Source organism: Ochotona princeps, chromosome 14 (assembly GCF_030435755.1).
Source record: "Ochotona princeps isolate mOchPri1 chromosome 14, mOchPri1.hap1, whole genome shotgun sequence".
NCBI classification, from domain to species: Eukaryota; Metazoa; Chordata; class Mammalia; order Lagomorpha; family Ochotonidae; genus Ochotona; species Ochotona princeps.
The window spans coordinates 31,335,544-31,360,670 of record NC_080845.1 but is presented as its reverse complement, the minus strand read 5'-3'; the positions used below and the strand labels follow the sequence as shown (position 1 = coordinate 31,360,670).

General features: G+C 53.6%; 4 protein-coding genes across 18 annotated transcripts in view; 1 reads left to right on the top strand and 3 right to left on the bottom strand.

The window, feature by feature from the left end:
• Window positions 1-50: 50 nt before the first annotated feature.
• SPAG8 (sperm associated antigen 8) lies at window positions 51-2,475 on the bottom strand. 3 transcript variants are annotated; one of them, XM_058672537.1, is made up of 7 exons: window positions 2,362-2,475; window positions 1,326-2,256; window positions 1,038-1,212; window positions 802-847; window positions 607-721; window positions 421-483; window positions 51-332 (listed from the first exon to the last, which is right to left on the bottom strand). In XM_058672537.1, exons 1-7 carry the CDS (start codon window positions 2,397-2,399, stop codon window positions 156-158), a joined length of 1,545 nt encoding a protein of 514 aa, XP_058528520.1. In that variant the 5' UTR covers window positions 2,400-2,475; the 3' UTR covers window positions 51-155. The 3 variants fall into 3 exon arrangements, with proteins under 3 accessions (XP_058528520.1, XP_058528521.1, XP_058528523.1); XM_058672538.1 differs by having other exon boundaries at window positions 51-335; window positions 430-483; XM_058672540.1 differs by lacking the exons at window positions 51-332; window positions 421-483 and having other exon boundaries at window positions 615-729.
• A 706-nt stretch (window positions 2,476-3,181) lies between these two features.
• HINT2 (histidine triad nucleotide binding protein 2) lies at window positions 3,182-5,239 on the bottom strand. 3 transcript variants are annotated; one of them, XM_004581002.2, is made up of 5 exons: window positions 5,009-5,167; window positions 3,867-4,007; window positions 3,658-3,762; window positions 3,482-3,554; window positions 3,182-3,371 (listed from the first exon to the last, which is right to left on the bottom strand). In XM_004581002.2, the coding sequence occupies exons 1-5, from the start codon at window positions 5,087-5,089 to the stop codon at window positions 3,280-3,282; spliced, it is 492 nt and encodes a 163-aa protein (XP_004581059.2). In that variant the 5' UTR covers window positions 5,090-5,167; the 3' UTR covers window positions 3,182-3,279. The 3 variants fall into 3 exon arrangements, with proteins under 3 accessions (XP_004581059.2, XP_058528176.1, XP_058528177.1); XM_058672193.1 differs by lacking the exon at window positions 3,658-3,762 and having other exon boundaries at window positions 5,009-5,220; XM_058672194.1 differs by lacking the exons at window positions 3,658-3,762; window positions 3,867-4,007 and having other exon boundaries at window positions 5,009-5,239.
• Window positions 5,240-5,298: 59 nt separating this feature from the next.
• Window positions 5,299-25,127, top strand: part of TMEM8B (transmembrane protein 8B) — a 37,936-nt gene continuing 18,107 nt past the window's right edge. For 2 of the 8 annotated variants that reach the window (XM_058672181.1, XM_004581001.4), the window contains exons 1-3: window positions 19,584-20,121; window positions 23,534-23,723; window positions 24,071-24,278. In XM_058672181.1, the coding sequence (XP_058528164.1) occupies window positions 19,584-20,121; window positions 23,534-23,723; window positions 24,071-24,278 (936 nt within the window). Of the gene's footprint in view, window positions 5,406-18,872; window positions 18,958-19,583; window positions 20,122-23,533; window positions 23,724-24,070; window positions 24,279-25,127 lie in introns of those variants that run through there. The other 6 variants (XM_058672187.1, XM_058672186.1, XM_058672182.1 and 3 more) reach the window with 6 other exon arrangements.
• FAM221B (family with sequence similarity 221 member B) lies at window positions 8,001-18,825 on the bottom strand. Of its 4 annotated transcripts, XM_058672190.1 has the most exons (9): window positions 18,586-18,819; window positions 14,875-15,108; window positions 14,557-14,745; window positions 13,779-14,421; window positions 13,481-13,615; window positions 9,074-9,184; window positions 8,707-8,904; window positions 8,412-8,531; window positions 8,001-8,081 (listed from the first exon to the last, which is right to left on the bottom strand). In XM_058672190.1, exons 2-9 carry the CDS (start codon window positions 15,106-15,108, stop codon window positions 8,044-8,046), a joined length of 1,668 nt encoding a protein of 555 aa, XP_058528173.1. In that variant the 5' UTR covers window positions 18,586-18,819; the 3' UTR covers window positions 8,001-8,043. The 4 variants fall into 4 exon arrangements, with proteins under 4 accessions (XP_058528173.1, XP_058528172.1, XP_058528174.1 ...); XM_058672189.1 differs by having other exon boundaries at window positions 14,557-15,108; window positions 18,586-18,722; XM_058672191.1 differs by lacking the exon at window positions 13,481-13,615 and having other exon boundaries at window positions 14,557-15,108; window positions 18,586-18,818.

Sequence of the window (25,127 nt, the reverse complement as noted above, 5' to 3'; positions counted from 1 at the left end):
AGGCTGTGGACGGGGTAATTGACAGAAGCCCTGAACGCACAGCCTCGGGCTGAGACAGAACCCTTTATGTCACACCATCTTCATCAAGCGCAGAGAAAATGAACTTCATTTCCACCTCTGCATTCCAAACCCAGGGAGAGCCCATGTGCCGCCCCTTAGATGGGAGTGGTTCTGCCCCCTCCCTGACAAGCGAGGGAGGACACAGCTCCTGGTCCAAAGGGGTGACTCTCATCTTCATAGGGCAAAGGCTGGCCCAGGGACAGCGGCACCGGCGTGGAGAAGCTGCAGTTCTTCCGGAATGGGGTGTCCAGCGTCCTGATGTTGCTGACACCCTGCGGGAGTGCCAGGGTGAGGCCAGATCCTGCCCCATCTCCCCACCCCAAGCCAGCACAGAACACAGTCCCTGCCTTGGACACACACCGTCAGCTGTGGTGCCCTCTGCTTCCAGAAGGTTTCGGGCTGTTCCTTTCGGTAGTCATGAGGCTGGGAAGGAGAAAGACCTTGTCTTCTTGGTCTCTGCTGCTGGCCCATGGTCCCCTACCCTTCTCCCCTAATCCCCACCCAGCCTTGGAGGCCTGCTGTGTCAGCAGGTGGGTGAGTTCTCACCTTTGTTGGGGCGGGGGGCCCTGAACGCACCAGCTCCATTCGGTAGTCCTGGTGTGTCACAGACTGGACTTCATACAACTTCCCTGTGGGCTGCTGCTCAGCCTGTACTTCCTGACTGCAGTCCTGAGGGAGATCAAAGCCGTTCTCTCTCAGCCTCCCCCCGCCCCCCAGTCCCTTGGCTTCCCAGGCTCTCACCAGATCTGTTGACGAAGGAGCATCTCTACCATGGCTTCACGCTTCCCTGGGCGGGGTGGGGAGACAAAGGGAGGGGGCAGTGAAGGGGTTGGGCTCAGAGAGACCCACTGGAGAAAAGGAAGGAACCACTGGGGATGTTACCCTCAAACCACCCCCTACCGCAGCAGAAACCCCCAGTTCTCATTTGTTCTGCAACTGATGGGCTCGTTCTGCCCATGTCTCTCATGCCTTCACACCTCGTAGTGGCTGGTGGAGGTTTGCTGGGGGCGGGAAAGAGTCTTTGTGGGTGGTGCTGGAAGACATGGGTGACCGCGGGTGCAAGGTCAGCAGCCCCAGGTGTCCATGCCGGAAGAAGAAACTCTCGGAGCCATCATGCAGGCTTGGGACTTGATCCAAGTGGTTGGTGGCTCTCTGTGGGCCCAGGTTGAGTGGCTGTGAATCCCTCCCCTCATCATTAACCACCTCCTTCAGGAAACTGGGAGCAGCCTCCAGAAAGACAAGGAAGCAGGCCAGACCCTTCCTACCTCTTCCTCCCAGTTGTGGAGGAGACACTGGCCCCGCAGTGGCATCTCCTTAGAAACCCAGGGCTTCCTTGCGACCTGGGAAGACTTCCATGGTCCACGGGAACCTGGCTCAGAGACTTGCAGAAACTCCCACTGTTGTGGTTTTTCAGCCTCCCAGGGGCACTGGTCACCCAGGGAGGCATAGTCAGGGGTCATATCTGTCCCAAGGCTTCTGAACTTCGGAGAGGTGCCAGAGGCTGGACCAGGCTGAGAGGCTGGACCAGGCTGAGAGGCAGGATCAGATCTTTGCCCAGAGCGAGAGCCAGGGACTGAGCCCAAGCCGTGGCTAGGACCCAAGCCAGAGCCAGAGTCAGGATCCAAATCAGAGGTCGCAATACAGACATGGCCTTGACCAGAGCTGGAGCCAGGGGCAGAGCCATGACCTGGACCAGGCCTGGAGCCAGGGACCGAGGCGTGGCCGGGACTAGAGCTGGAGCCAACAGCTGAGGGGTGGCCAGGACTAGAGCTGGAGCCAACAGCGGAGGGGTGGCCAGGACTAGAGCTGGAGCCAAGGGCCGAGGGTTGGCCAGCACCTGAGCTGCTGCAGAGACCAGGCCCAGGGGTGGAGCTCTCAGTTGTAGTATAGGGGTCCCGAGCCGTGTAGATGTAAAGTGGCTCGAGGCAGAGACCCCTGTGGCCTGTCTTGCGGGGAGGGCTGGGTTCAAGACTGTCAGAGGAAGGCTCTGTGAACCCGGAATAGGGCGCCCTGCTCTTGGCACACAACGCAGCTGCTTTGGCGGTGGAGGCGGCTGTAGCAGCTGATGCAGCTGATGCGGCGGCTGCAGCTGCTGAGGTGGCGGCTGCCAGGGCAGTCCTGGGACTGCCATCCGAAGAAGGGAACTGTTCTGAAGTGGACTCTGGCCCTCCGGAGCTGGGCTGAACTTCTGAAGAACTAAAAAAAAAAAAAAAGTGACGTGCAGATAAAACACCCCTCCCCCCTTTTTTAGCTGGTCTCCCTTGTTCCCTTGACGCCAGCAGCCAGAACTGCGGCTCTCACCGTAGGTGCGACCCCTCGGTAGACTCGGTGGTGTCCATCTTCCTACCCGAGCTACCGGGTTGCCATAGAGACTGCAAACAATTCCCGGAGACTGCGCAGAAGCAGAGCCGGGGGAAGCAGAGGCTAGGATGGTCGTAGGAGGCGGGGCGGAAGTCAACTTTGGTGCTATCTTCCGAAGTTCCGGCCATTCCGCTCCAGCAGGATTCTAAGGTTCCGGTGGCCCAAGACCCCCCACCCCATGAGCCTTTACAGTTCTGCAAGGCGTTTATGGGACTATGTTGAAGACAGACATGGTTGTAGATTAAAGATTAACGCCTGTTTGATGTATTTGTGGTGGACAGGCAACCGTAACTTTGCCGTAATTTGCTTAGTTCATTCCCAAAAGTTTGGTGGGAGAGGGTGATCTGAAAATGTTTAAGGTCGAAAATACGTGACACAGCCTAAGAGAAACCTGGTGAGCCTCATGGAGTTGTGAGGAGGTAGCAGCTTTTGTGTGTTTACTTATTCTCCAAGAGAAAGCCCTGACATTATCTTCCCAGTGGCCCTTAGAAACGGCTCTGGGCTCTGAATACGAGCCAGGATTGAGCATGCCTCACACTTGGGTTTGAACTACTTGGACTCATTCCAGTTGCTACTTTTCAGGCAGCATGGCCTGGGACAGCCCTCTTGGACCTGGGAACTCACAGAACTGCAGGCACAGGGTGGACACCTGACCTGGGACTGTCGTCCATTAGTTCTGCTCACACAGCTGCAAGCACAAGGTGAGCCACTTCGAGGGACAAGCACCATGTATTCCATTTTTTTATTAAAGATAAGGATGCAAAGTTGATAAAGAAAATGTTTATTAGAATCACAGGGACAGCTTTTCCCACAGCCAGCCAAATATCCAGGTCTGGGGTCCCGGGTCCACTGGCAGGATCAGCCTGGGGGCCACAGGAGTTGTCGACCCCCAAGGACGTGAATGTGCAGGTGATAGACAGATTGTGCCCCCATCTTTCCGTCGTTGATCACTGGAAGAGAACTTGGGGGATTAGGCTTATGGGAGAGGTCAAGAAGATCCTACTGAGACACAGGAATGAGAATTCACAGGTGAGGGGCCCTGGGGCCAAAGCTCACTCACCAAGGCGGTATCCATCGCCCAGGCCCTCAGCCTTGGCTGTCTTCTTGGCCACAAGGAGTAAGTGTCCTAAAAGCTACAGGGAAAGGAGAGGGATGGGGCAGCTGCATTCCCAGCAGCCTGACCTGGAACACACCCACATCACCACCCAGCCAGACCCCGGCCCCTAGACTTCCCACCTGTTGATCTTCTTCTTCGGCCTGGCTAATCCGAGGAATGGGTTTCTTGGGAATGACCAGGAAATGCACGGGAGCCTGAGGGGCCACATCCCGGAACACCAGACACTGGGAGCAGTGACAGGCCACAGGTCACCAGGTGACATCAACAAGCTGGGGAGGGGGGTGTCTATGAAACCCTTGAAGGGGCTGGGTCCTGCGGGGCACCCCACCTGCTGGTCCTCATACAGAATGTCAGCCGGGAGGCTTCGGTCCAGGATCCTGGAGAAGATGGTAGGGGCTGCTGCCCCGGGAACTGCCTGCCGGGCCTTGGCCACTTCATCCCCATCGGTCATACTTGCAGCTCCCCGGACCTGAAGGGCAGGAGGGAGCTGGAAGGCCTGTCCTGCTGAGTCAGTCTGGGCTGGCAGAAGCTGGATTGCCTAGTCATTCCTTTCATTCTATTAGTGGGGTCTGCTCAAGGGAGAAGCTCCTGAGTTTCAGGGCACCCAGCAGCAGGGCACTGGGGGCTTGGCTAGGTAACAGGGTTCTGATCCTAGCAGGATTTGGCTGTGACACCTTCCCCAGGCAGGGGAAAGGTCCTGGAATGGACCCAATCACCTGACACATCCCTTCTGCAGGCTTCAAATCTCAAAGCGGTTGTTGGCAACACTTCTCCGGGCTAAAGCTGTTTACACACACCACTTATTTCCATGACTTGTTTTCCGGATCTTTATAGCTTTGCTAGTTTTATTTCGGTTTTAGTGCCATTTTGCTGTTAGACACAAGTTGATCCCTTGTTGGGATGTCACATCTGGCCTCTTACTGTGGAATCTAGCTCGAGTGACTTGAATCAGTGGAGGAATAGTTGAGCTAATTGGGCTCATGTCCCCCAACCCCAGGAGGTTTAGGGATTATGAAGTCCCAGTCAACCATGGGCTCACAGAAGGAGAAAGCAAGTGCATAGTGTTGAGTGGGACGGAATGAAAAAATAACCAAAAACAGAAACAAAAACCCAAGCCGCTTCTGGCAATGAGGAACAGAGGTCCACCTAAGTGTTCCTTAGAAAGCCACAGATGCCTGACTGACAAGGCTCGCTTCCTGCAGGGGCGAGTCACGCGAGGGGCCCGGGAAGGCAGCCGGCACGCTGCAGGAACCCTGTCCCGACCTGGGAGCCCGGGGCCCGTGCTGCCTGGCGGTCATCGCTAGTCCGACCTCACTGCACAGCCCCAAACTTCTCCTTCGGAACGCGCGGCGACTGCAGCCGGGCGCAACGTCAGCCTGGCCTTCGAGAGCCGGAGGAGGAACGCATCTCTCGGCCCCGCAGGACGTCAAAGCTTGCAAGACCCCTCCTCGCCCCCGCGGCCTCTCTCACCTGCGACCCCCGCGGCCCTGCGGCCGCCAGGGCCCTGCGCGCCACGCGCAAAGCGGCGCTCAGCGCCACGGCCGCCGCCATCTTCCACTCCCCGGCCGCACTTTGGCCTCTCAGCGGCCATTGGCTCCGCCCGCGGCCAGGGGGCGGGTCCTGCCATCCCATTGGAGCGCGCTTCTGGGCACGCTGCGTCCTATTGGCTCTCCTGCCACTTTGGAGGCGGAACCTTCCCATCCCAAGGGCGCCAAGCCGCGCAGGACCCGTCTCCCACTGTGTGAACCTTTACAGGGATGCCTTAAATAGTCTCGCTATGAAGTAAACTCCCACTCAACGAGAGTGCTGAGGAACTTGGAGGTGGGAGTTTTCTAGTGAGATTTCACTAGCACGGCGTCCTGCGCGGGTGGGGCCTCCTCGCCCTGGGCGCGTCCTGCGCAGACCCCGCCCCGGGTGGGCGCGGCGGAACTGGGCGGTGCTCCTTCACCTGCCGCTCGGCGCACTGGCAGGTCCTTCCGCCGCATTGGCCCGGAGGAGGGCTAGGTTCTGAGGACTTCCGGCGCTTATTGGCTCCGGGGGCCGGGAAGGCGGGGCTAAAGGTGACCTGAGGGAAGGGGTCGTTCTTTTGCTGGTGGGCTCTGTAGCCAGTATTTTCGCTACCAGGGTGATTTCCGTCTCCGAACGTTTAGGAGAATTTAAACACATTGATTCCATATGTTAGAGAATCTTCAGTTTTCACGGAAGGTTTTTCCCCCTAATATTTTTATTTGAAAGGCAGATTTGCAGAGAAAAGACAGAAAGATATTCAATCCACTGATTCACTCCCCAAATGGGCGCAACAGCCAGAGCTGAGCTGATCCGAAGCCAGGTGCTTCTTCTGGGTCTCTCACATGGGTACAGGGTCGCAAGGCTTTGGGCCTTCTTCTGTTGCTTTCGCAGGCCCATTACCAAAGGAGCTGCATGGGAAGTAGAGCAGTCAGGACACAACCAGTGCCTATTTGGGATGCTGGCACTGCAGGTGGAGGATTAGCTTGCTAGGGCCACCAAACCTCTTGTAATGTGTGTTTTTGGCATAAGAAGCCTGAGTTCTCTAGCACCCTCTGACATCAGCCAACTTTCAGTCTAAGGTTGAACACAGGCCTTGTGTTATCACCATAGCTGATTGCCTGTCTCAGTTTGATTCACTGGAGTGTGTTTCAAGAAGTTTGTCAGTTTTGGTGCATTTTCTGAGATCCCATTCACAGATTTTTTTTCCCACAATATATATTTCTGCAATCTTTTTGAAGATCCCATGTATAGATGCTAAATAATTGTTCAATATTCTGTTCATTTTCATTTTAAATTACAGGCTATAGTACACATTGTATTCTACTCCCATTTTTTTTCTTAGGATGATAGTCTATGTAAACTTTCTTTGTAATGGTTGCACAGTATCTGTGTAATGTTTGTGTGAGCTTAGTATATCATCATCCTTCCTCGGTGGTTGAGTGTTAATTAGTTTTAGGTGCATGGTTATGGTGGCACATACAGCCAATGTTCAGGGAGATGGGCAGCCTGCTTTGTATAACTCTTGGAATATCACGATTAGTATGTTCCCCAGAGGACAGGCATGCGAGCCTGTCATTTTCCCCGGGGATCCTGACTGCCCAGGCTGGAAGGACATGTGATCTCCCAAATGTGAGGAAACGCGAGATGGGCTCTTCTGCGTGCACCAGAGGCTGCTGGTTGGCTGGCTGCCGGGCCCCTGAGAGCCTCCCTGGAGAAGGCTGCATGGGAAGTAGAGCCGGGATCCAGCAGCCCTGAGGGGTGCGTGAGGACAAGGCCTGCTGGGATGGAGTCTTTCTGTGGGTTCCCACAGAGAGCAGACAACACAGGGGTTGGGCTTGTTTCACAGATCCAGACACGGTGAGGCCCAAAGAGAGAAAGTGGCCTGCCTATGCTCTAGGCCGGGTGACAGTCAGGACCTTCAGGTCACACTGACGGCTGGCCAGCTCGCTGCCTTTTGCACGCCACACACGTGTCACGCAGCAGCTGCTCCCTGCTGGGCCGCAGGCCCCGGCTTCTGCGTCTCCACCACATCCGGTCCTGACCTCACTGGGGACTTTTGGCAGTCTGCCACTGGCGTCCTGGATTCACTCTCCTTCCCTGTTGGTGTGGCCCACTCCTTGTACATGCTTGTGCACATGTCTTTCCCTCCTCATCCTCCCAGGCACTCTCCCAACAGTGTCCATTCATCCGCATGTTTTGTTTCCCCACAGTTGGGCTCTCACTTTCAACTGCACCTGAATTTTCACCCGCCCAGTGACCCGATTTTTCTGCAGTTCTCCGCACTGGCCTCCCAGACCATTGCCTTTCTCTTCTCCTCCTCCCTCCTCTCACCTTCCTCACTAGCTGCTGATCCTTGGCTCCTAGTCCACAGGGGACACAGAAGCCATCAGAGGGGACCTTCCACGGGATGCTTCCCCAAGAACCCAGTGATGGCCTGAACTCTGTTCTTTCTCTCGGTCTTAGGAAGCGATGCTTGTGCGGTTTCCTCCTCCCAGCTGCAGCTCATCTCACTTCTGTTCTGTATCCTTCACTTTTTTTTTTCTTTAGGCCTCACCGCCTTCTCCTTTTCTTGACACTCCACACACACCTCCAGAGATTGTCTGACTCCTTAGTGACTTTTCTCCCAAGTTTCTGGAAGACAGGCCTTAAAAGTCAAGTGCACTCGGAACCCAGTCCCCGAAGACCTAATTGCCAAACCCAGCAGATGCTTTTCAGTCCTTTGCTCACTGCGGCCTCAGCTGCAGCTTAACCTCACTGTTTGTTCAGCCTTCTGGGAGCCCCCTCCCCTTCCTTGACTTTGTTGAAGCTACTGATGTTAGAGGCAGCGGCTTGAATATTGGGGTGGTGGGACAGGTAGTTGGATCTACAGCCTCTCTCCTGCTTTTTGCTGACTTCAGGGTCTTGGGGTATCTGTCCCTCACCCAGGCTCTACCTGCCCCATTATAGAACCAGGTCAGATTCCAGTGGTTTCCCTTTATTGCTAGTTTGGGCGGGGCTCATATCGGTCTGTGCCAGCTGCTGACAGCGTGTGACCCTAAAAGAGACAAGAACCAGGTAAAACCGTCAGGTGTGGAGGCCAGGCCAGATGCAGATGCTGTGCCTGAGGGAGGGAGCCCTGGGGTGCCCTGGGATGGCTCAAGGCCCCTCTCTGTGTAAGCCTTCAGGTCAAGCTGTGGATGACTTCTCAGAGCACCTGTATCTCTGTTAAAGGCACACAGACTGTTCCTGGGAGTGGAAACCAGTGCCTGAGTGGAATGCAGGGGAAGGGATGTTGGTGCCTTGGCAGGGGCTGAGGGAGCATGATGGAGGGCCGGGGTGCCTGCCTGCTGCTCTTTCCCGCTCCCATGTCCTATCGCCCCCTCACCATGAGGTCTCCCTCTCCGCCGCCGAGTCTCCTCAGTCTCGAAGAAGGTCTCATGCTCCTCCCAGCGCCGGTCACAGGCCGCACACAGGAAATTAGACTCAAAACAGCTACAGCAACAGCCTGGGGCCAAAGGACAGCCAGAAAAGTATAAGGAATTGGGGTTTGCCCCGGAACTCATCCCTACCCATCCACAAGCTCAGTGTCTCCTGCTGGCTCCCCAGCCTCAGCCCCAAACTATTGCCATCCCAGCCCTCCCCAGGGCCTCCCCTCGATGAGCCCCAGTGCTTGAAGTTACCGTGATGTCGGCAGGGATGGGGCCCCATGGCCGCGTGGTCTTCATGGCTGTGTTTGCAGCGACAATGCGCTCTCCAGGCCTTGGGGTCAAATGTGGCCCGTCTCTTGAGCCAGAACTCACCCACCTCCTCGGGGCGTGACGGGATAAAGCAGAACATGAGGCAGCGGCACTGGCTCACACGGCAGGGCACAGATATGTCTGTGGGCAAGAGGATGGGTGCTAGGGTAAGCCCAGTTCCTGATGGGGTCTGGTTTTCCTATGGCACCCTTCCCACTGTACCCCCCTGTCCCCAACATGTGTATACACACTCTCTCATATGTGACGGTAACATTTCTTCTCCACACCCCCATAGGGTCATCTCCCCTACCTGACATGATATGGTGCTCTCTCAGCAAGTGTCCACAAAAGCACTTGGACTCATCTCTGATCCGGAAACAATCCCACAGATAGTGGGGGCATCGCCAGCCAATGTACAGGCCTGGGGGTGGGGGCATTGAGCAGTGAGAAAAGGTGACGGGGAGAACAATTCGAGGTTCCTCAGGTGGTCCCACCTGCCCCTGTGCTATGAAGCACAGAGCTCTTGCCCCACATTTCCCCCACAAGTGCTCACCTCTCCCTCAGGCTTTTTTAACCCCTTAAGCTTTTCTCATCACCTTCCCTCCACCCCAAGTGTTTCCAGTCCCCTGCCCCACAGGAGCCACTTCTTGTCGGTCAGTGTCAGTGGTGACTGAAGATCTTGACTTTCTGAACGGGGGAACTCTAGGTGGCACTTTGGTGTAGCTGAGTTGGCTGGGACTGTGGCCTTTCTCATCTCCCCCTCACTCAGCTGTTTCCCAGTGTTTATTTCTTTGATGTGTCTGAGGGAGAGGGAAGCTGGTGGTCCAGGGGTATAGTAAATGGCAGGGCTTGGCTGCTAAGTAGAGGGAATGCTGAGGGCACCTGCTGAGGAGGAGGGAAGAGGGGGCTTCTCCTCACTTGTCCACATTTCCCTCCTGTGTACTGGTGTTCCTGAACGAATGCCCGCTGTGACCTGGCTTTCCAAGGGTCAGGAGAAAAGAGCCAGGCCAGTGGTTGTAGATAGTAAAGATCCAAAAAATGTTAAGTTGGGATGCTAAGAAAGGAGGAGTGGAAAGGAAGGAGAGGCTAAGACACAGTCCTGGAAGCAAGCACCAGCCAGAGGCCACAAAGCTCGGACTGTCTGGTTTTCACAGCCAATTTCATCATGAGGCTATGGTGGGGCCACATCAGTGTAGGCAGAGCCTCCAACAGCTCCTCCTTCTCAGACCCCGACTCCAGCTGAGTATCCTGCGGGCATCCCTAAGGAGAGGGTAACATGGCAGCTGGTCCCACGTCCAGGCTCTGAGAAACCACTTCTTCCAGAAACTTGTATCTGATGTTCTGGGTTTTTCTCCCTGGGACCCTTCTCTAGTTCCTTGTGTTCTGCCTGTAATACCACAGTTCCTTAACTCATTTGTATACTCAGTTAGACTGTGAATTCTTAAAGGGCAAGGTCTGTCTTTTCAATCATACATCTAATCCCAGCATAGGGCGCACACAAAATAGGCACATGTAGACTGAAGCCTGCCTAAATGAATTAAGTTGAGCAGATTCCTTCAGGGGATCTGTGACACCAATTCTAGTCCTGATTGTTTTACTTTTGATTCTGCTCCCTGCTAGTGGTCTAGGAAAGGAGCAGGGGGTGGCCCAAGTACTTGGGCTCTACATACAGGTGGGAGACCTGGAAGAAGCTCTTGGCTCCTGACTTTGGCCAGCCCAGCTTGGGCCATAGCAGTCATTTAGGGGAGTGAACCAATGGATGGAAGATTTGTGTCTCTCACTGTAATTCTGGTGTTCTGTTATCTGTGATTAGCGGACCTAACCTACCCTCCTGGGCCTCCAATGAAGCTTTCTTGTCTTACCCATCGTCTTTGGGGAGCTAAAGCGTGTTCCAACGCCTTTTGGCTCTGCTGTGTCTGGGTGCCGATAGCCTATGGTGCCGGTGCCCTTCCACACCGAGGGAGTTTGGTTGAGATGACAGGGTCCAGGCAGAGTCATAATGGGCTGGGCATGAGGCAGAATTCTACTAGGCGGATTCTGAGTTCTGGGGGAGTAGCAGGACACATTGGGCGAGCAGGGTCTGAGATGCAGAGATGAGCAAGGGTCAATGTTTTTGCAGGGGAGGATTGGGTCTGGCCCGAAGAGACCTCAGATTCTCTAGGCATTACAAGTGTCAGGGCCCTTTGAGTGGGCCAGTTGGCATCAGGATGTGGATTCCAGCATGGGGCATTCCATTCTCTACTCTTGCTCCAAACCCCCTTCCTGTTAGGAGAAAATAAGCACCAGCAAGGGTAGGAGCCTTTGTCAGGGATGCCATTGTAATTCTCTAGAACTGTCCAGTGCCATGGTCACGTGATCTCACTTGCAGAACAACCTCTCCTGTGTACAATGCCTGTGCACAGCATAGGAGTCTACAGGAAGGATACCTTCAGTCCAGTCCTCGCCCCTGAGCTGCAGACCTACATAGCCAGCTGTCTACCAGATTCTTCTGGTTTTTTTTTTTTGTGTGTTTTTTTTCCTTAAAGGTTATTTATGTGAAAAAGTGACAGTGAGAGAAAGAGAGGGGGAGGTCCTTCATCTGTTGGTTCACTCCCGAAACAGCTGAACCAGGCTGAAGCCAGGAGCTGTGTGTCCCACCTAGGTGGCAGGGTCCCAAGCCCTCAGGCCACTTACTATCACTGCCTCCCCAGTTGCATTGGCAGGGAGCTGGAGCAGAAGCAGAGCATTCAGTCTGAAATCTGCCCTGCACTAACCCCTCAACAGCCAGCTAGCTCAATGCCTGGCCATAGTTGGTGCCCAGTACTTTTTTTGTAAAAGGAAGAAGTGAAAAGCATACATGCACTACTTCTTATCACATGGAGTCCTGACTCTTCAGGGAGTTAAAACTCCTCAGTTTTGGGCCTGGCGGCGTGGCCTAGCGGCTAAAGTCCTTGCCTTTAAAGCCCCGGGATCCCATATGGGTGCAGGTTCTAATCCCGGCAGCTCCACTTCCCATCCAGCTCCCTGCTAGTGGCCTGGGAAAGCAGTCGAGGACGGCCCAAAGCCTTGGGACACTACACCCGCGTGGGAGACCTGGAAGAGGTTCCTGGTTCCTGGCATCGGATCGGCGCGCACCGGCCCATTGCGGCTCACTTGGGGAGTGAATCATCGGACGGAAGATCTTCCTCTCTCTCTCCCCTCTTCTCTGTATATCTAACTTTGTAATAAAAATAAATCTTTAAAAAAAAAGACTCCTCAGTTTTCAAAGGGCACCCCAAATATCTGCTCAGAATTGAACAACACTGTAATTGCTGTATAAAACTGCCTGTTTAGGGCCTGGTAGCATGGCCTAGCGGCTGGAGTCCTCACCCTGAACGTGCCGGAATCCCATATGGGTGCCGGTTCTAATTCCGGCAGCTTCACTTCCCATTCAGCTCCCTGCTTGTGGCCTGGGAAACCAGTTGAGGATGGCCCGAAGCCTTGGAACCTTGCACCCGCGTGGGAGACCTGGAGGAGGTTCCTGGCTCCCGGCTCCTGGCTCCTGGCTTGGGATCAGCGCAGCACCAGCCATTGCAGTCACTTAGGGAGTGTATCATCAGACGGAAGATCTTCCTCTCTGTCTCTCCTCCTCTATGTATATCTGACTTTCCAATAAAAATAAATATATATATATATTTTTAAAAACTGCCTGTTTAAACAGGAAGAAAAAGAAATTCAATGTGAAGAAAAGGAAATGTAGAGGCCCTGAAAGGTGGTGAGTAGATGGATTTCAAGAAAGGGAATGGGGAACTCAAGAGATACTAAGTTTGCAAGAAAATGAATCAGAGAAATGGAAGATGTGAAAATAAGCAAAAAGTCACCTCATTGAAAGTTGAGTTCTTTGTGTCTTTCTTGACCAGAGGTAGATGGGGGAAGGTCCCTGGCACAGGAAAGAGGGAAGGGATAAGGGAGGGATAAGGTTTGCAATGATCCGGTTGTGTTTACAGCATGGACTTTTTGACATACTCTATTCTCATGTTAAGGGGAAAGGTGATATGAAAGAGTAAACAAAACAAAACAAACAAACAAACAAACAAACAAAAAAACGGTGCTACCTGTGGAATTCCATCTAGAAATCCCAGATTCCTCATGTCTCTCCTCTAGGGTGAGGAGACCCATACTTTTTGGGTACTCAGATAATCATGGACCTGGCATGCAGAGGTGACAGCCTTATAACGTCTACTTATTTAATTTCATTTATGAGACACACAGAGAAAGGCATCTCCTGTCTGCTGGTTCACTCCCCCAAATGTCTGCAACAGTTGGGCTGAGCTGGGCCAAAGTCAGGAGTCAGAAACTCCTACCTGGGTCTCTCAAATGGGTTTGGGGGAGGGGAGTAGGAGCCCAAGCACTTGAGCCATAATCTGCTGCCCCCCAGGACATGTCCTGGGCCATTTTTGCCTGAGGCTCTGTCTGGTACAGACATCTAGTGCCAATCTGGCCATTTTACATATATATATATATATATATATATATATATATATACACACACATATATATTATAATTCTAGGTCAGCTGCTTGTCCTTACCTGGGTTGTTTGTGAATAGCCCCACTGTGATAATTCCTGCCCACTTGTCTATAGTCCTTCTAGATTCTAGGCAGGTGGCACAGCTGCTTCCACAGGCTCCCCAGATCCTGTGGGATTACAGGATGACTGTGGACCTGTTACAGGCCTCAGGAAGGCTCCCTGGGCTCACCTGACTGGATGGCATTCAGGGCTGTATTCTTCTCCCATTGGAAAATATAATTCACCTGAGTACCAAATTGCTCTCTTTGCATTGTGTTAGCTGCTTCCACCAACTCTGCCTCAGTAGCAGGGTCCACAGAGTGGCCTATGTGACATGGGAAGGAAGGGACTGAGTAACCAGGAGGAAGCGAGAAGACTCTAAAGCTAAGAGAAGGGACCATGTTGCACAGTAACTCAGCCCCCTCCTTCTGGTAAAGATTAAGGACAGTGGGCAGTGAGGAGAACAGAGGAAAGGGCAGGGAAATTACAGACAATGTCTCTCCTGGCCTTCTTCTTGCTCAGCTGGTGTTCAGGCTGGCCCGGGTGAACAGTGATGTCACTGGTATCCACTTCCTCCTCCTCCTCTTCTGCATCTTCCTCTTCCCTCAGCTTGGCAGATATGTCCACAGAGAAATGGGCTGAGGGGCCCCGAAGGGAGTGTTCTGGAAGGTATTCAACTTCAGGGACCTGGGTGGCCCTCCTTGTGTGTGAGCTCTCACTGGAAGAAGGCTCAGAGAGGTCTTCCTCCAAAACACCAGAGGAAGACCCAGAGGCAAGACTTAAGGATGAAGGCTGAAAGGAAAGGTGTTTTTCTGGGACTTCAGAGCTCTGAGTCCCCAGGAGGATCTCAGAAGTAGGGGGCTTCAAAGGGGTCTCAGAGACATCCTGTTGTAGAGAGATGGTAGGCTCCAAGGGAGACCCAGAAGCATGGAGTACCAAGGGGCTCTGGGAAGTAGGTGGTATGGGAGGGGTCTCAGAGACATCCTGTTGTAAAGAGATGTGAGAGGTGGTGGGCTCCGAGGGAGACCCAGAAGCATGGAGTTCCAAGGAGCTCTGGGAAATGGGTGGTATGGGAGGGGTCTCAGAGACATCCTGTTGTAGAGAGATGTGAGAGGTGGTGGGCTCCAAGGGAGACCCAGAAGCATGGAGTTCCAAGGGCCTCTGGGAAATGGGTGGTATAGAAGAGGTTTCAGAGATGCCCTGTTGTAGAGAGATGTGAGAGGTGGTAGGCTCCGAGGGAGACCCAGAAGCATGGAGTTCCAAGGGGCTCTGGGAAGTAGGTAGTATGGGAGGGGTCTCAGAGACATCCTGTTGTAAAGAGACATGAGAGGTAGTGGGCTCCGAGGGAGACCCAGAAGCATAGGGTTTCAAAGGGCTCTGGGAAGTGGGTGGTATGGAAGAGGTTTCAGAGATGCCCTGTTGTAAAGAGATGTGAGAGGTGGTGGGCTCCAAGGGAGACCCAGAAGCATGAGGTTTCAAAGGGCTCTGGGAAGTGAGTGGTAAGGGAGGGGTCTCAGACTGTTCTGAAGAGATGTGAGAGGTGATGGGCTCCAAGGGAGACCCAGAAGCATGGGGCTCCAAGGGGCTCTGGGAAGTAGATGGCACCAAAGGGGTCTCAGAGAGGTGGAGCTCTAAAGGGATCTGGGAAGGGGATGCCATAGTAATGTCCTGAGAGGCCTGAGGCTCTACTGTGGCCTCTGAGATAGAAGGTTCCAAGGGGAACTCCTGCAAGTCTTCCATAGAAGGGTCTTTTGAAGAGGGGTGCTGTTCTGCATCCATGGTGGTATCAATCTCTTCTGTGGCCTCATCTGCTTCCATCTAGTGGTAGAATAGGGTACAGGCTTCATTAGGTAGGGTCTTCAATTTTGGGTAGAGCCGGGGGGGGGGGGGGGGGGGGTGGGCGGGGTGGCAGGGGGGAATCAAGCAGGTTAGGGGATTAACATAAAGCTCTCAGTGCACCTGAGATAGAAGAGGGAAGCAATATGAGCTATGGGTCTCAGGATGGGATGCTAGAAGGTTCACCCATGTGCCCAGACCTCATGGGCATGCTACTGTGAGCCATTAATCAGCTGGGGCATAAAGAAAGGCTGATGGGGGGTGGTGAGGGGGACAGCATAATGGCATATCAGGCTGAGCCTCTGCTGATGGTGCTGGCATCCCATATGAGCATCCACTTGAGTCCCAGCTGTTACTTGTGATCCCACTCCCTGCTTAGAGTGTGAGAAAGCAGCGGAGAATGGCTGAAGTCCTTAGGGTCCTGTACCCATGTGGGAGACCTGGAAGAGTCTCCAGGCTCCTGGCTTCACATCAACCCAACTCCAGCTATCATGGCCATTTGGGAATTAAACCAGTAGATGGAAGACCTGTCTTTCCTTTTCTTTCTGTAACTGACTTTTTTTTTTTTAATCTATTTTATTGTATTGTTGTTGACAATCTTTACATAGTTAATTACAGTTAAAGGAAAAAGAAGAAAAAAAGAAAAAAAAAGGTTCAGGGGGATAGGGAAGTGGGTAATGCTATTATGTCAATATTGTTTCCATCATGTATCTGAGGTAAAGGGGGATATTGAGGGAGAAGCCCCACCCGGTTTCCCGCCCACCCCAAGTCCCGGATATGGGGCGTGCTCTGAGATATGTGCTCAAGTGGTGTTAATAGTTCTCCAGTTACGAATCGCTGCCAGTTTCGCTCGATGAGGTCGTCTACTGATTGATATGGTGTAACTGACTTTCTAATAAAAATAAACTAAGTCTTGAGGTTGGCTAAATCCTCGCCTTTCACACACTGGGGTCCCCTGTGGGTGATGGTTTATATCCTGGCTGCTCCACTTTCCATCCAGTCCCTGGTAATATGCCTGGGAAAGCAGTGGAGGATGACCCAAAGCCTTGGAACCCTTCACCCGCACGGAGTCCTGAAAGAAGGTCCTGGCTCCTAGCTCCTGACTTTGGATCAGCTCAGCTCTGCTGCTGTGGCCACTTGGGGAGTGAACCAGTGGATGGAAGATCCTTCTGAACCTCCTCCTCTCTATAAATCTGCCTTTCCAATAAAAACAAATAAATATTTTTAAAAAGCTGAAGTAGTCAGAATTCCTGTTCCCCAGGAGGAAGTCAGAACACAACCCCTGGGGCAGTCCAAGAGAAGGGGCCTAGGGCATGTCCTCCTTGGACCCAGAAGACAAGGTTCCAAGGGGTTCCAGAGACTAGAACTATCAAGTGAGTGTCGTGGTTGGTCCTGTGAGCACCACAGACTACCATTATGCATCAGCAGGACCATGTTCATAGTCTGGGGATCCTATTCTCTCCCTCCTTGATTATATCATTTATGTTCAGGGCTCCAGCAGGGTGCTGCTGACTTTCCAGCCCACATTCCCAGCCCAGACCTCTTCAGACTCCTGTATTTTCACCCACATAGCTCACTGCCTATTGGACATTTCCAACTGGATGCTCCACAGATGTCCAGCGAGGCTCTGGGAATCAGCCTAGTCTTTCTCTTTCCCCTTAGTGCTCACCTTCAAATGGCACTAAGAGCTGTATTACCTGTCTTCTACACGTTCCCTGGATGCCTCCTCTCCTCCCTGTCCCTTCCATCCCTGCTCTTGCTGTCATCATTTTCTGCCTAGATTGTGGACTCACTGTGCCTCTCCACTGCCATCCCCAGCACAGTCCTCCGCTTGGCAGTTCTTTCTGTTCTTTATACAAAGAGCCTGATCCTATACTTCTACTCAGGCACCATACTAAGAGCTGGACTCAGCTGAGTTTGGGAGAGAGACAGATTCACCAGAACCACTGATACAAATGGGTTGAGACCAGGTGCTATGGGAAGGGAATAGGCCTAATTTATCCTCAAAGAATGTCTAAAAGAGACAGTCCTCCTTTCTGATCCAACCAGAATCTTTTAAAATGTGCAAGCTAAGGGACCAGCACAATGACTCAACAGTCTAATCCTGCACCTCCAAGTGCCAGTATCCCATACGGGCACCAGTTCATTTTCCAGCTATTCTGCTTCTGATCCAATTCCCTGCTTGTGGCCTGGGAGAGCAGTAGAGAATGGCTCAAAGCCTTGGGACCTTGAACCCATGTGGGAAATCTGAAGAAGTTCCTGGTTCCTGGCTTTAGATCAGCTCAGTTCAGCCCAGCTCCAGCTGTTGTGGCCATTTGGGGAGTGAACCAGTGTATGGAAGATCTTTCTCTGTATCTCCTTCTCTCTGTAAATTTGCTTTTTTAATAAAAATAAATCTTAAGGGCATGACGCGATAGTGTAGTGGCTAAAGTGCTCGCCTTGCATGTCTGGGATCCCATATGGGCTCAGGTTCTAGTCCTGGCAGCCCTGCTTCCCATCCAGCTTCCTGCTAGTGGCCTGGGACAGCAGTCAAGGACGGCCTGAAGCCTTGGGACCTTGCACCTGCTTGGGAGACCTGGAGGAGGTTCCTGGTTCCTGGCTTTGGATCGGTGCAACACCGGCCATTGCGGTCACTTGGGGAGTGAAACATCGGACGGAAGATGTTTCCTCTCTGTCTCTCCTCCTCTCTGTATATCTGACTTCCCAAAAATAAATAAATAAATAAATAAATTTTTTTTAAAGATTTATTCAGTTTATTACAAAGTCAGATATACAGAGAGGAGGAGAGACAGAGAAGAAGATCCTCCGTCCGATGATTCACCCCCCAAGTGAGCCACAACGGCCGGTGCACGCCGGTCCGAAGCCGGGAACCCGGAACCTCTTCCGGGTCTCCCACGCGGGTGCAGGGTCCCAATGCACTGAGCCGTCCTCGACTGCCTTCCCAGGCCACAAGCAGGGAGCTGGATGGGAAGTGGAGCTGCCGGGACTAGAACCAGCGCCCATATGGGATCCCGGGGCACCCAAGGCGAGGACTTTAGCCACTAGGCCACGCCACCGGGCCCAATAAATAAATCTTAAAAAAAAAAATGCAAACCCAGCCCTGGTATTCTCCTTGCTTAAAAATTTTTCAGTACCTCAGCCTAAGGGGTTAAGTCCAAATTTCTTGGCCCTGACATTTAAGGCAACACTACCTGAGAATCCCAGCTGTAACTTTCTCTGCTCCCCACTTTCCTATGCTTCTGACACTAGACTTATCACTCCTCAGACCCCTTGTGGATGGGAAGTTTGGGAAGGATGATGGGGGAGAAGATAACCAGAGTTAACTTGGAGGGAAAAGATTTCAGAGAATGTAGAATCTGAGGATGGAAAGAAAAAAGGTGGTGGGAAAGAGATGGGGTGGCAGACATGCCTAAGGACGGACAGAAGATGTTGGGGGTGGTCAGTGGAGAAGCTACCTACCTCTGGGTTTTCTCTTGGTTGTTGCTAGTCTTTGAGTCACGATCTTGCCTTCCGATGGGATGTGCCGAGGGATTGGGAGGCTCGGCTGTGGAGGAGCCAGGCCTGCGGGTGCTGAGTGGTGACCGGCCTGGCCTGAAAGTCACTTTGGGAAGGGGATCTGGTCATCTGCGGGACTTCCGCAAAGGAGCTCCCGCTGAATCAACCTGGGGGAGGGTGGGGAGGGGGAGGAATAATAAGCGATCTAGGGCAGAAGTGGGGGAGGGGTTTGACTGCAGCCTTTGGAACCTCAGACTGGAAGGAGGGGAAACGGCCACCAGGGTGACCAGAATGCCCAGTGGTCTCTATGGCAACGATAGTCAGGTCACTTTCTCGGTGGGTGAGGCCTGCTGAGGGAGCTAGCTGTGTTGGGCCTGGAGGGGGCGAACCCAGAACGGTCTCTTCAGAAAACGGGGGGAAGGGTGTGTTGTGGGATCTCTCTAAGCGAATCTCTGGGTTTGGGTCTGAGAAAATCAGGGGCTACGTCTGTGGGGAGTCTGGGTTTGAGAAGGTCTCTGCAAGCTTCGCGTGAACCCCTGTGGGGAGGTCAGCGGAGGGCTCTGAGAATCTGAGGGCGGTTACCGGAACTCTGTTTGGGGTGAGAACGACAGGGTCCCAGGTAGCTTGGGACTGGGGCGGAGTCTGTCCGCGAAACCCCGCGGGGCCGAGAGACCAATAAAAATAGGTCAGGGGGCGGGCGTTACTGACAGGGACCAATGGAACTGGCCGAGGGCGGAGCGTCGCGCCGACGTCAGGCCCAGGCCGCCGCCGCGGGGCCTGGTTATTACCGGTTCCGCGCAGCCCGAAGTCGTCCAGGCCTGAACTCCCACCCGCGTCCCGAACCTCCGGCCCGGTCCCGCGAGGACACCGGGGACCACCCCGCAGGGGTGGGGATCGGAGCCGCGGGTCAGCTCTGCTGGCGTCCCGCGCTGGCCTGGCCGGCCCCGCCCCCGCCCCGGGCCATGGCCCAGCCCTTGTCTCGGCCTCTTGTCCTATCCCAATCTTGGCCTTGGCCTCCGGCCCCGCCCTCGACCCGCGTCCCCAAACGGTCCCAGCCCTGGCCAGCATCTCAGCGAATGCCAGGGTCCCGGTTCCAACCCAGACCACCCCTCCAGCCCCAGTGCCTGTCCCTGGCCTTTCCCTCACCTCTCGCTCGGCCCGCGTTCCACCCCCTGGCGCAGATCCCAGCCCAGCTCCTCTCCCAGCCCTGTAGCCAGTGTGTACTTAAGCCCCTGGCCCAACCCCAGCCCTTACTGCCGTCCCCAGCACAACCTTGTCTTCCATCCCACTCCCTGCCCTTGTACAAGCCCCAGTATGCAGCCCAGCCCAACCCGCTGTCCCGACGGCTGCCCTCATCTCTGTGTGTCACCGAGTCCTTCCCACCGGGCCCCCCTCGCTCTCATACTCTGCCCCTCTCCCAGCCTCGACTCAGGTCTGGGCTCCAGCTGCCACCAGCCCTATTGCTGCTGTTGCTGTTCTCTGTCCTTGGTCCGGGGGCCGGTGAGTTGCAGAAGCAGGAAAGATTGCAAGCGGGGATGTGGGGGTCAAGCTGAGTGAGTGGGCTGGAGAGGTTTGGAGGCAGGGGAGCTGGGAACTAGATCACTGGGGTGAAGGGGTGGGGATCAGAAGACTTGGGTTTGAAGCTCAGCAGGTGTCGCATAATCCCCAGGAAAGAGACTTGTACGGTTTCTTTTCTGGTGCCCCCTGCTTGCTCAGGGAAAGTCTTAAGGACCTTACTGCTTGCTCTCAAAAATGCAGTCAAAATCTTTGAGATCCTGGGCATGTGTTTCAAACTGAGTTCAGACAACGATTTCATACATAACAAGAAACACAGCTGGATGTGTTTTTGTTGCCATTTGCAGTGAGTTTTCTCCTGGTGACTCTGGTTTCAAAGCACCTTGAACTGCCCAGGGGTAATTCTTGACAAGTGTTACAGCCAGGGTGGGACCTCTGAGATCATGTCACAGATGGGGAAACTGAGAGGCTTGGCAGGGCAGCAGTTTGTTTGCAACATGTGAGTGGCATTACCGGGCTAGAAAAGGGGTTGTCTGTGTGTGTGTGTGTTCCTACTGTGGCCTGCGTCCCAATAGTGAAACAGACCCAAGTGGAGAAGTGTGTAGAGCACAGTCTGTCTTCTCCCCAGTCTGCCCACAAGGGGGCTTCATCCACAAATTGTTCCTCATTTGCCAGGTGTCAGCCTCTGGCCACTGTCCAGGGAGGATGTGACTGGGATGGGAGAGGGAGAGGGAGAGGCCCAAGTTCTTAATGGTTGGAATGTGGGAAGAGGAGGGAGTCTTGCCGGTAAAGAAGGCCTCATCGTGAGAGATGACTGGTTTTTTCAGTCAGAGTTGTGTCCCCTCTCCCCTCCTCCCCTACCCACCTCTGTTGACAGGCGGCCCATCGGGAGGATGGAGATGTGCCTACTGGCGTCTTTGGCAGGAACAGCTAACAGAGCAGCTGGGAATGGGTTTCAGTGAATCCCGGGGGTCTTGGTCAGAATCCAAGCTTGAGACAGAGGCACAAGTGTCACCGGCCCTGTGGAGACAGCTGGGCTGGGACATTTGTGTGTCTTCGAGGGCTCTCGGGACACTGGCATGCACAGCATATGTACTTGCTTGCATGTTGGTGAGTGTAGGCACGTGTGTATTGTGTGTGGGGTGCACGTGAGCCAAGGTGGCCCCTGAATGCCCAGGTGGTTGGTGGGGGGCACAGGGCATGTTGTGGCCTACGAAGGTTTAGCTTCAGCTCAGTCTCTTCCTCCAAGAGACAGATTCTGGAAGTGGAGTGTTCTTAAGGTTGAAGGTCATGTTGGGTGTCTCCCACAGTGCATATGAGGGTACTTCAGAAAGTTGGTGGGAAAAAGGAATCAGAAGATAAGTTTATTTTGGTGCAAAAACGTCAAAATCATATCTGAAGTGTGTCTTCCAGGATTCATGGAAACTGTATTATGAAAAAAAAACTGCACATATTGCAAAAAATTTTGTACCAAAATAACTTCTCTTTTAATGCCATCTTGTACAGGCTTTCTGAAATCCACTGGTATAAGTCAGTGCATCTCCTGCCAGCCTGTCATCTTGAAGGGAGGAGCTGTGGGGGACAGGATGGTAATGCCTGTTGCTAGCCAGTTGGGTGCTCAGCAGAGGCAGGCACCAGGCAGGTTCTGCGATCTGGCAAGGGAGTGTCCACACTGTTGAGACCAGCTCGTAGTGTCCATCCCTGCTATCATGGCTTCTTGGTTCAGGGCCCATTGAACTGAGATAGGAGGCAGAAACTGTGGATCAGAGCATGGGGATCAGGTGCACTGGGGAGAACTGCAGTGGAATTGGAAGAGGGCTGAGTACACGCAGCGGCAGGCAGGGCTGTCCCGAGTGCTGCTCAGAGGCTGTAACTGCAGCTGGCCAGGTGATGCATCCCTGGGACCAGCTCCCCAGAGCCCGGCCCTGCCACAGCCCCAGCAGAGGGTGCTCCAGAGCTCTGATTTCTGTAATGATAGGCTCCAGGCTGTTTAGCTCTTGGCCTGGTGCCCCCAGGTGTGACAGCAGGGCTCCTGGGAAGCCTGTGTTTCCCCCATCAGCTTGCTTCTCTCTCCCTTCATTCCTCTCAGCGGTATCTTAGGATCTCTCTGGAATCCTGGGCACAGCTCACGTGCCAGGTGGCAGGGTTCTGACAGTTGAGACTGATCATGTGGTCTGAACTGGGCAGACTATTCCTTGAGTATAATCACAGATTTTGAAGATAAACACAGACCTAACTAGGTAAGTCCTGTGGGTATTTCTTAGTTGGGAGAAAACTCCCAATTGAGCCTGCCCCATTCACCTGTCTCGCAGCTGCTGGAGTTTCCCCTTGTGTTGTGTGTCCTGGAGGCAGCCCCCTGGTTGGTTCTAAGGCTGTTCTGAAGACCTGCAAGCAGCCAGATTGCAGAGCTGCACCCTGGGGGATCTGCCTGATTTTGGGATGGGGGTTCCTCTTCCACTGTCCAGCCAAGCTGCTGGGTCACACTCCCGGCTCCAGCATTCATTGTCCTCTTGTTTTTTGCCTGGCTTGCTGTTGACACAACTTGCCTGCTTGCCTTGGCTCTGTGCCTAACAGGTCATGATCAGGTATCTCAGCTTTTCAGCTAGAGATGGCCACTTTGCCTACTCAGAATAGTCCCAAGTGGTTTGAAGTTCTACTGGGTCACCAGCTGACTGCTTCGTGGGGCCTCCCTCTGGGGAAAGGCCCCCCTCCCTCGGCTGCTCCTGCTGACCCTGGAGGGCCTAAGGACTCTTTTCTTCCTTTCCTGACTCTGATGGTGGCCTGCCTGCCAGCTCCTGTTCTTGCCCCTGCCACCCAAGCAGGCCACTTGCAGCCTTGCCACACCTTCCCCTCCCCGCTCTGCCCTGCGCTGGTACAGTGATGGCTCTTGTGAAGCTCCTGAAGGCTTTTGCTGCTCCCGACCACAGCAGGGCAGAAAGGGGAAGAAAACAAACAAGGAAGTTACACAGTGCCATGCTAACTCCCCAGCCCCACAAGTGGAGTTCTAGCCTGCTCAGCTGCTTAGGAGGTCCTGCCAGCACATGTGCACACATTTCACACACACCGCTTCCACACTTTTGTTTTGTTAGGCATGGGCAAAGAGCAATGGCTCCTAAATGCAAGGGTGGCCGTGAGGTCATCTCATGGGTTTAGACAGATTTGAATTCCTCAGTTTGGTGGAAGTGGGAGCCTCAGTTTCCTCATCTGTAGAGAGACTTTTGTTTTTAATGAGGCCACTGTGAGGATGATGCCAGATGATGACTGGTGCCACACATGTCACGGCTCCTGCCCAGTGCGTCTGTGGCGTGGAGCTCTCAGTGAGGCGGGCTGGCATGGCTTTCACCCCGTGGGAGTGCCTTCTGTTGCTCCATTCCTCTCTCTCTCCTGCTCCCTGCAGGAGGCCTTTTTCTGACGGACTACTCCACCTGCTCACCCCGCAAGCTGAGTCCTTTCCGCTCCTTTGCCAGCACCGAGCTTTTCCACTTCCACATTCCCGAGGACACATTTCTGGCTGTTTGGAACCTCATCATCTTCAAGGAGCAGGGGGGAACCTTTGGAGACCACTGCCCAGACCAAAGTGTGACTGTGTGAGTGTCTGAGGTAACCTTGCCTTCCCTGATTCCCCACCTATGTATGACTTTTGAGTATCTCTATTGACCCCTGCCTGACCCTCACCTAGGCTGAAATGTGACTGAATGTGAACCATGACCTGGGTCACCTGACTACTTCCTGACTACTGTATAACTGTGTGGGTGGCTGAGATGACCTCTCACCTCTATGGCCTGACCGTTGACCTGGGGGGAAACTATTTTGTTTATGTATTGCCATGGAGAATCCATTTGTTTTACTGGTGATGAGTGACAGTTCTTTCTCTCCATTTCCTGCCTCCCACCCCATTGCCTGTTTTCCTCCTCTCCCAATTCTGGTCCTCCAGGTATTTCCGGTCTGGTGCACCTCCTGTCATCAATCCCCTACACACACACTTCCCAGGGGACACAGCCGTGCCTGGGGTTTTCTCACTGACCCTCAGCTGGACACTACCCAACCGCACCTCAGGCATCTTTAACGTCAGCAGCCCCTTACCTGGGGACTGGTTCTTGGCTGCCCACCTTCCCCAGGCACACGGCCACATCTCTGTCAAGGTGGGTGAATGCTACCCAGGGCTAGAGGGGCCAGAGCTGCCTTTCTGTCTCTGCTGAAAATTTTTCCTCACTAGGCTGCCTGGAACACCAGCCTTTTACCAGGGTGGGCAACAGCAGAGGGTGATTAGGCTGAGGCATTGCTAGGGACCAGCAGGTCCCTGGTGGGTCAAAAGGCCATGCTCTGTAGGAGGCAATTTGAGAATCTTGGGGGGACATAGGATGGTCCAGGTGAGTGAAAAGAAAGCCCTGGAATCAGAGGCCTTGGCACTGGAAAGCAGCATCCCTTTCTACCAGAAGTCACAGGATTCATCGAGATGGTCGGAAGCCAGCTGGGGACTGCTTGAATCAGTTGGACAAAGCCAGGATTGGTGATGTTTTCCATCTTGATGGAGATAGCCTTGAAGGCCCTCTTAGGTCACCACCCAGTCTTTAGTCCATTTGGGAGAATATGTTCCCTTTCCTTCATAGTTTCAGATAGCTCTCCACCCCCTACAGTGGATAGGAAGAGAAGCCCTTTCTTATTCAAAGAATGCTTTGGGCAGCTAGTGTCCACCTTGACTGATGTCCTTTCTCCTGCAGTCAGCGTTGTCACTATAGTGTGGAGGCCGTTACATTCTGAAGGGCAGGCTGAAAGGTTAGGAGACTGTTTTGATTGGAGAGGAAGGAAATGTCTCCGTGCATTCTGCCAGCCTTTTTTTTTTTTTTTTGAAAATTTATTTGTTTTTATTGGAAAGTCGGAGGAGGAGAGACAAAGAGGGAGATCTGCTGTCTGCTGATTCACTCTCCAAGTGGCCACAATGGCCAGAGCTGAGCCGATCCAAAGCCAGGACCCAGGAGCTTCTTCTGGGT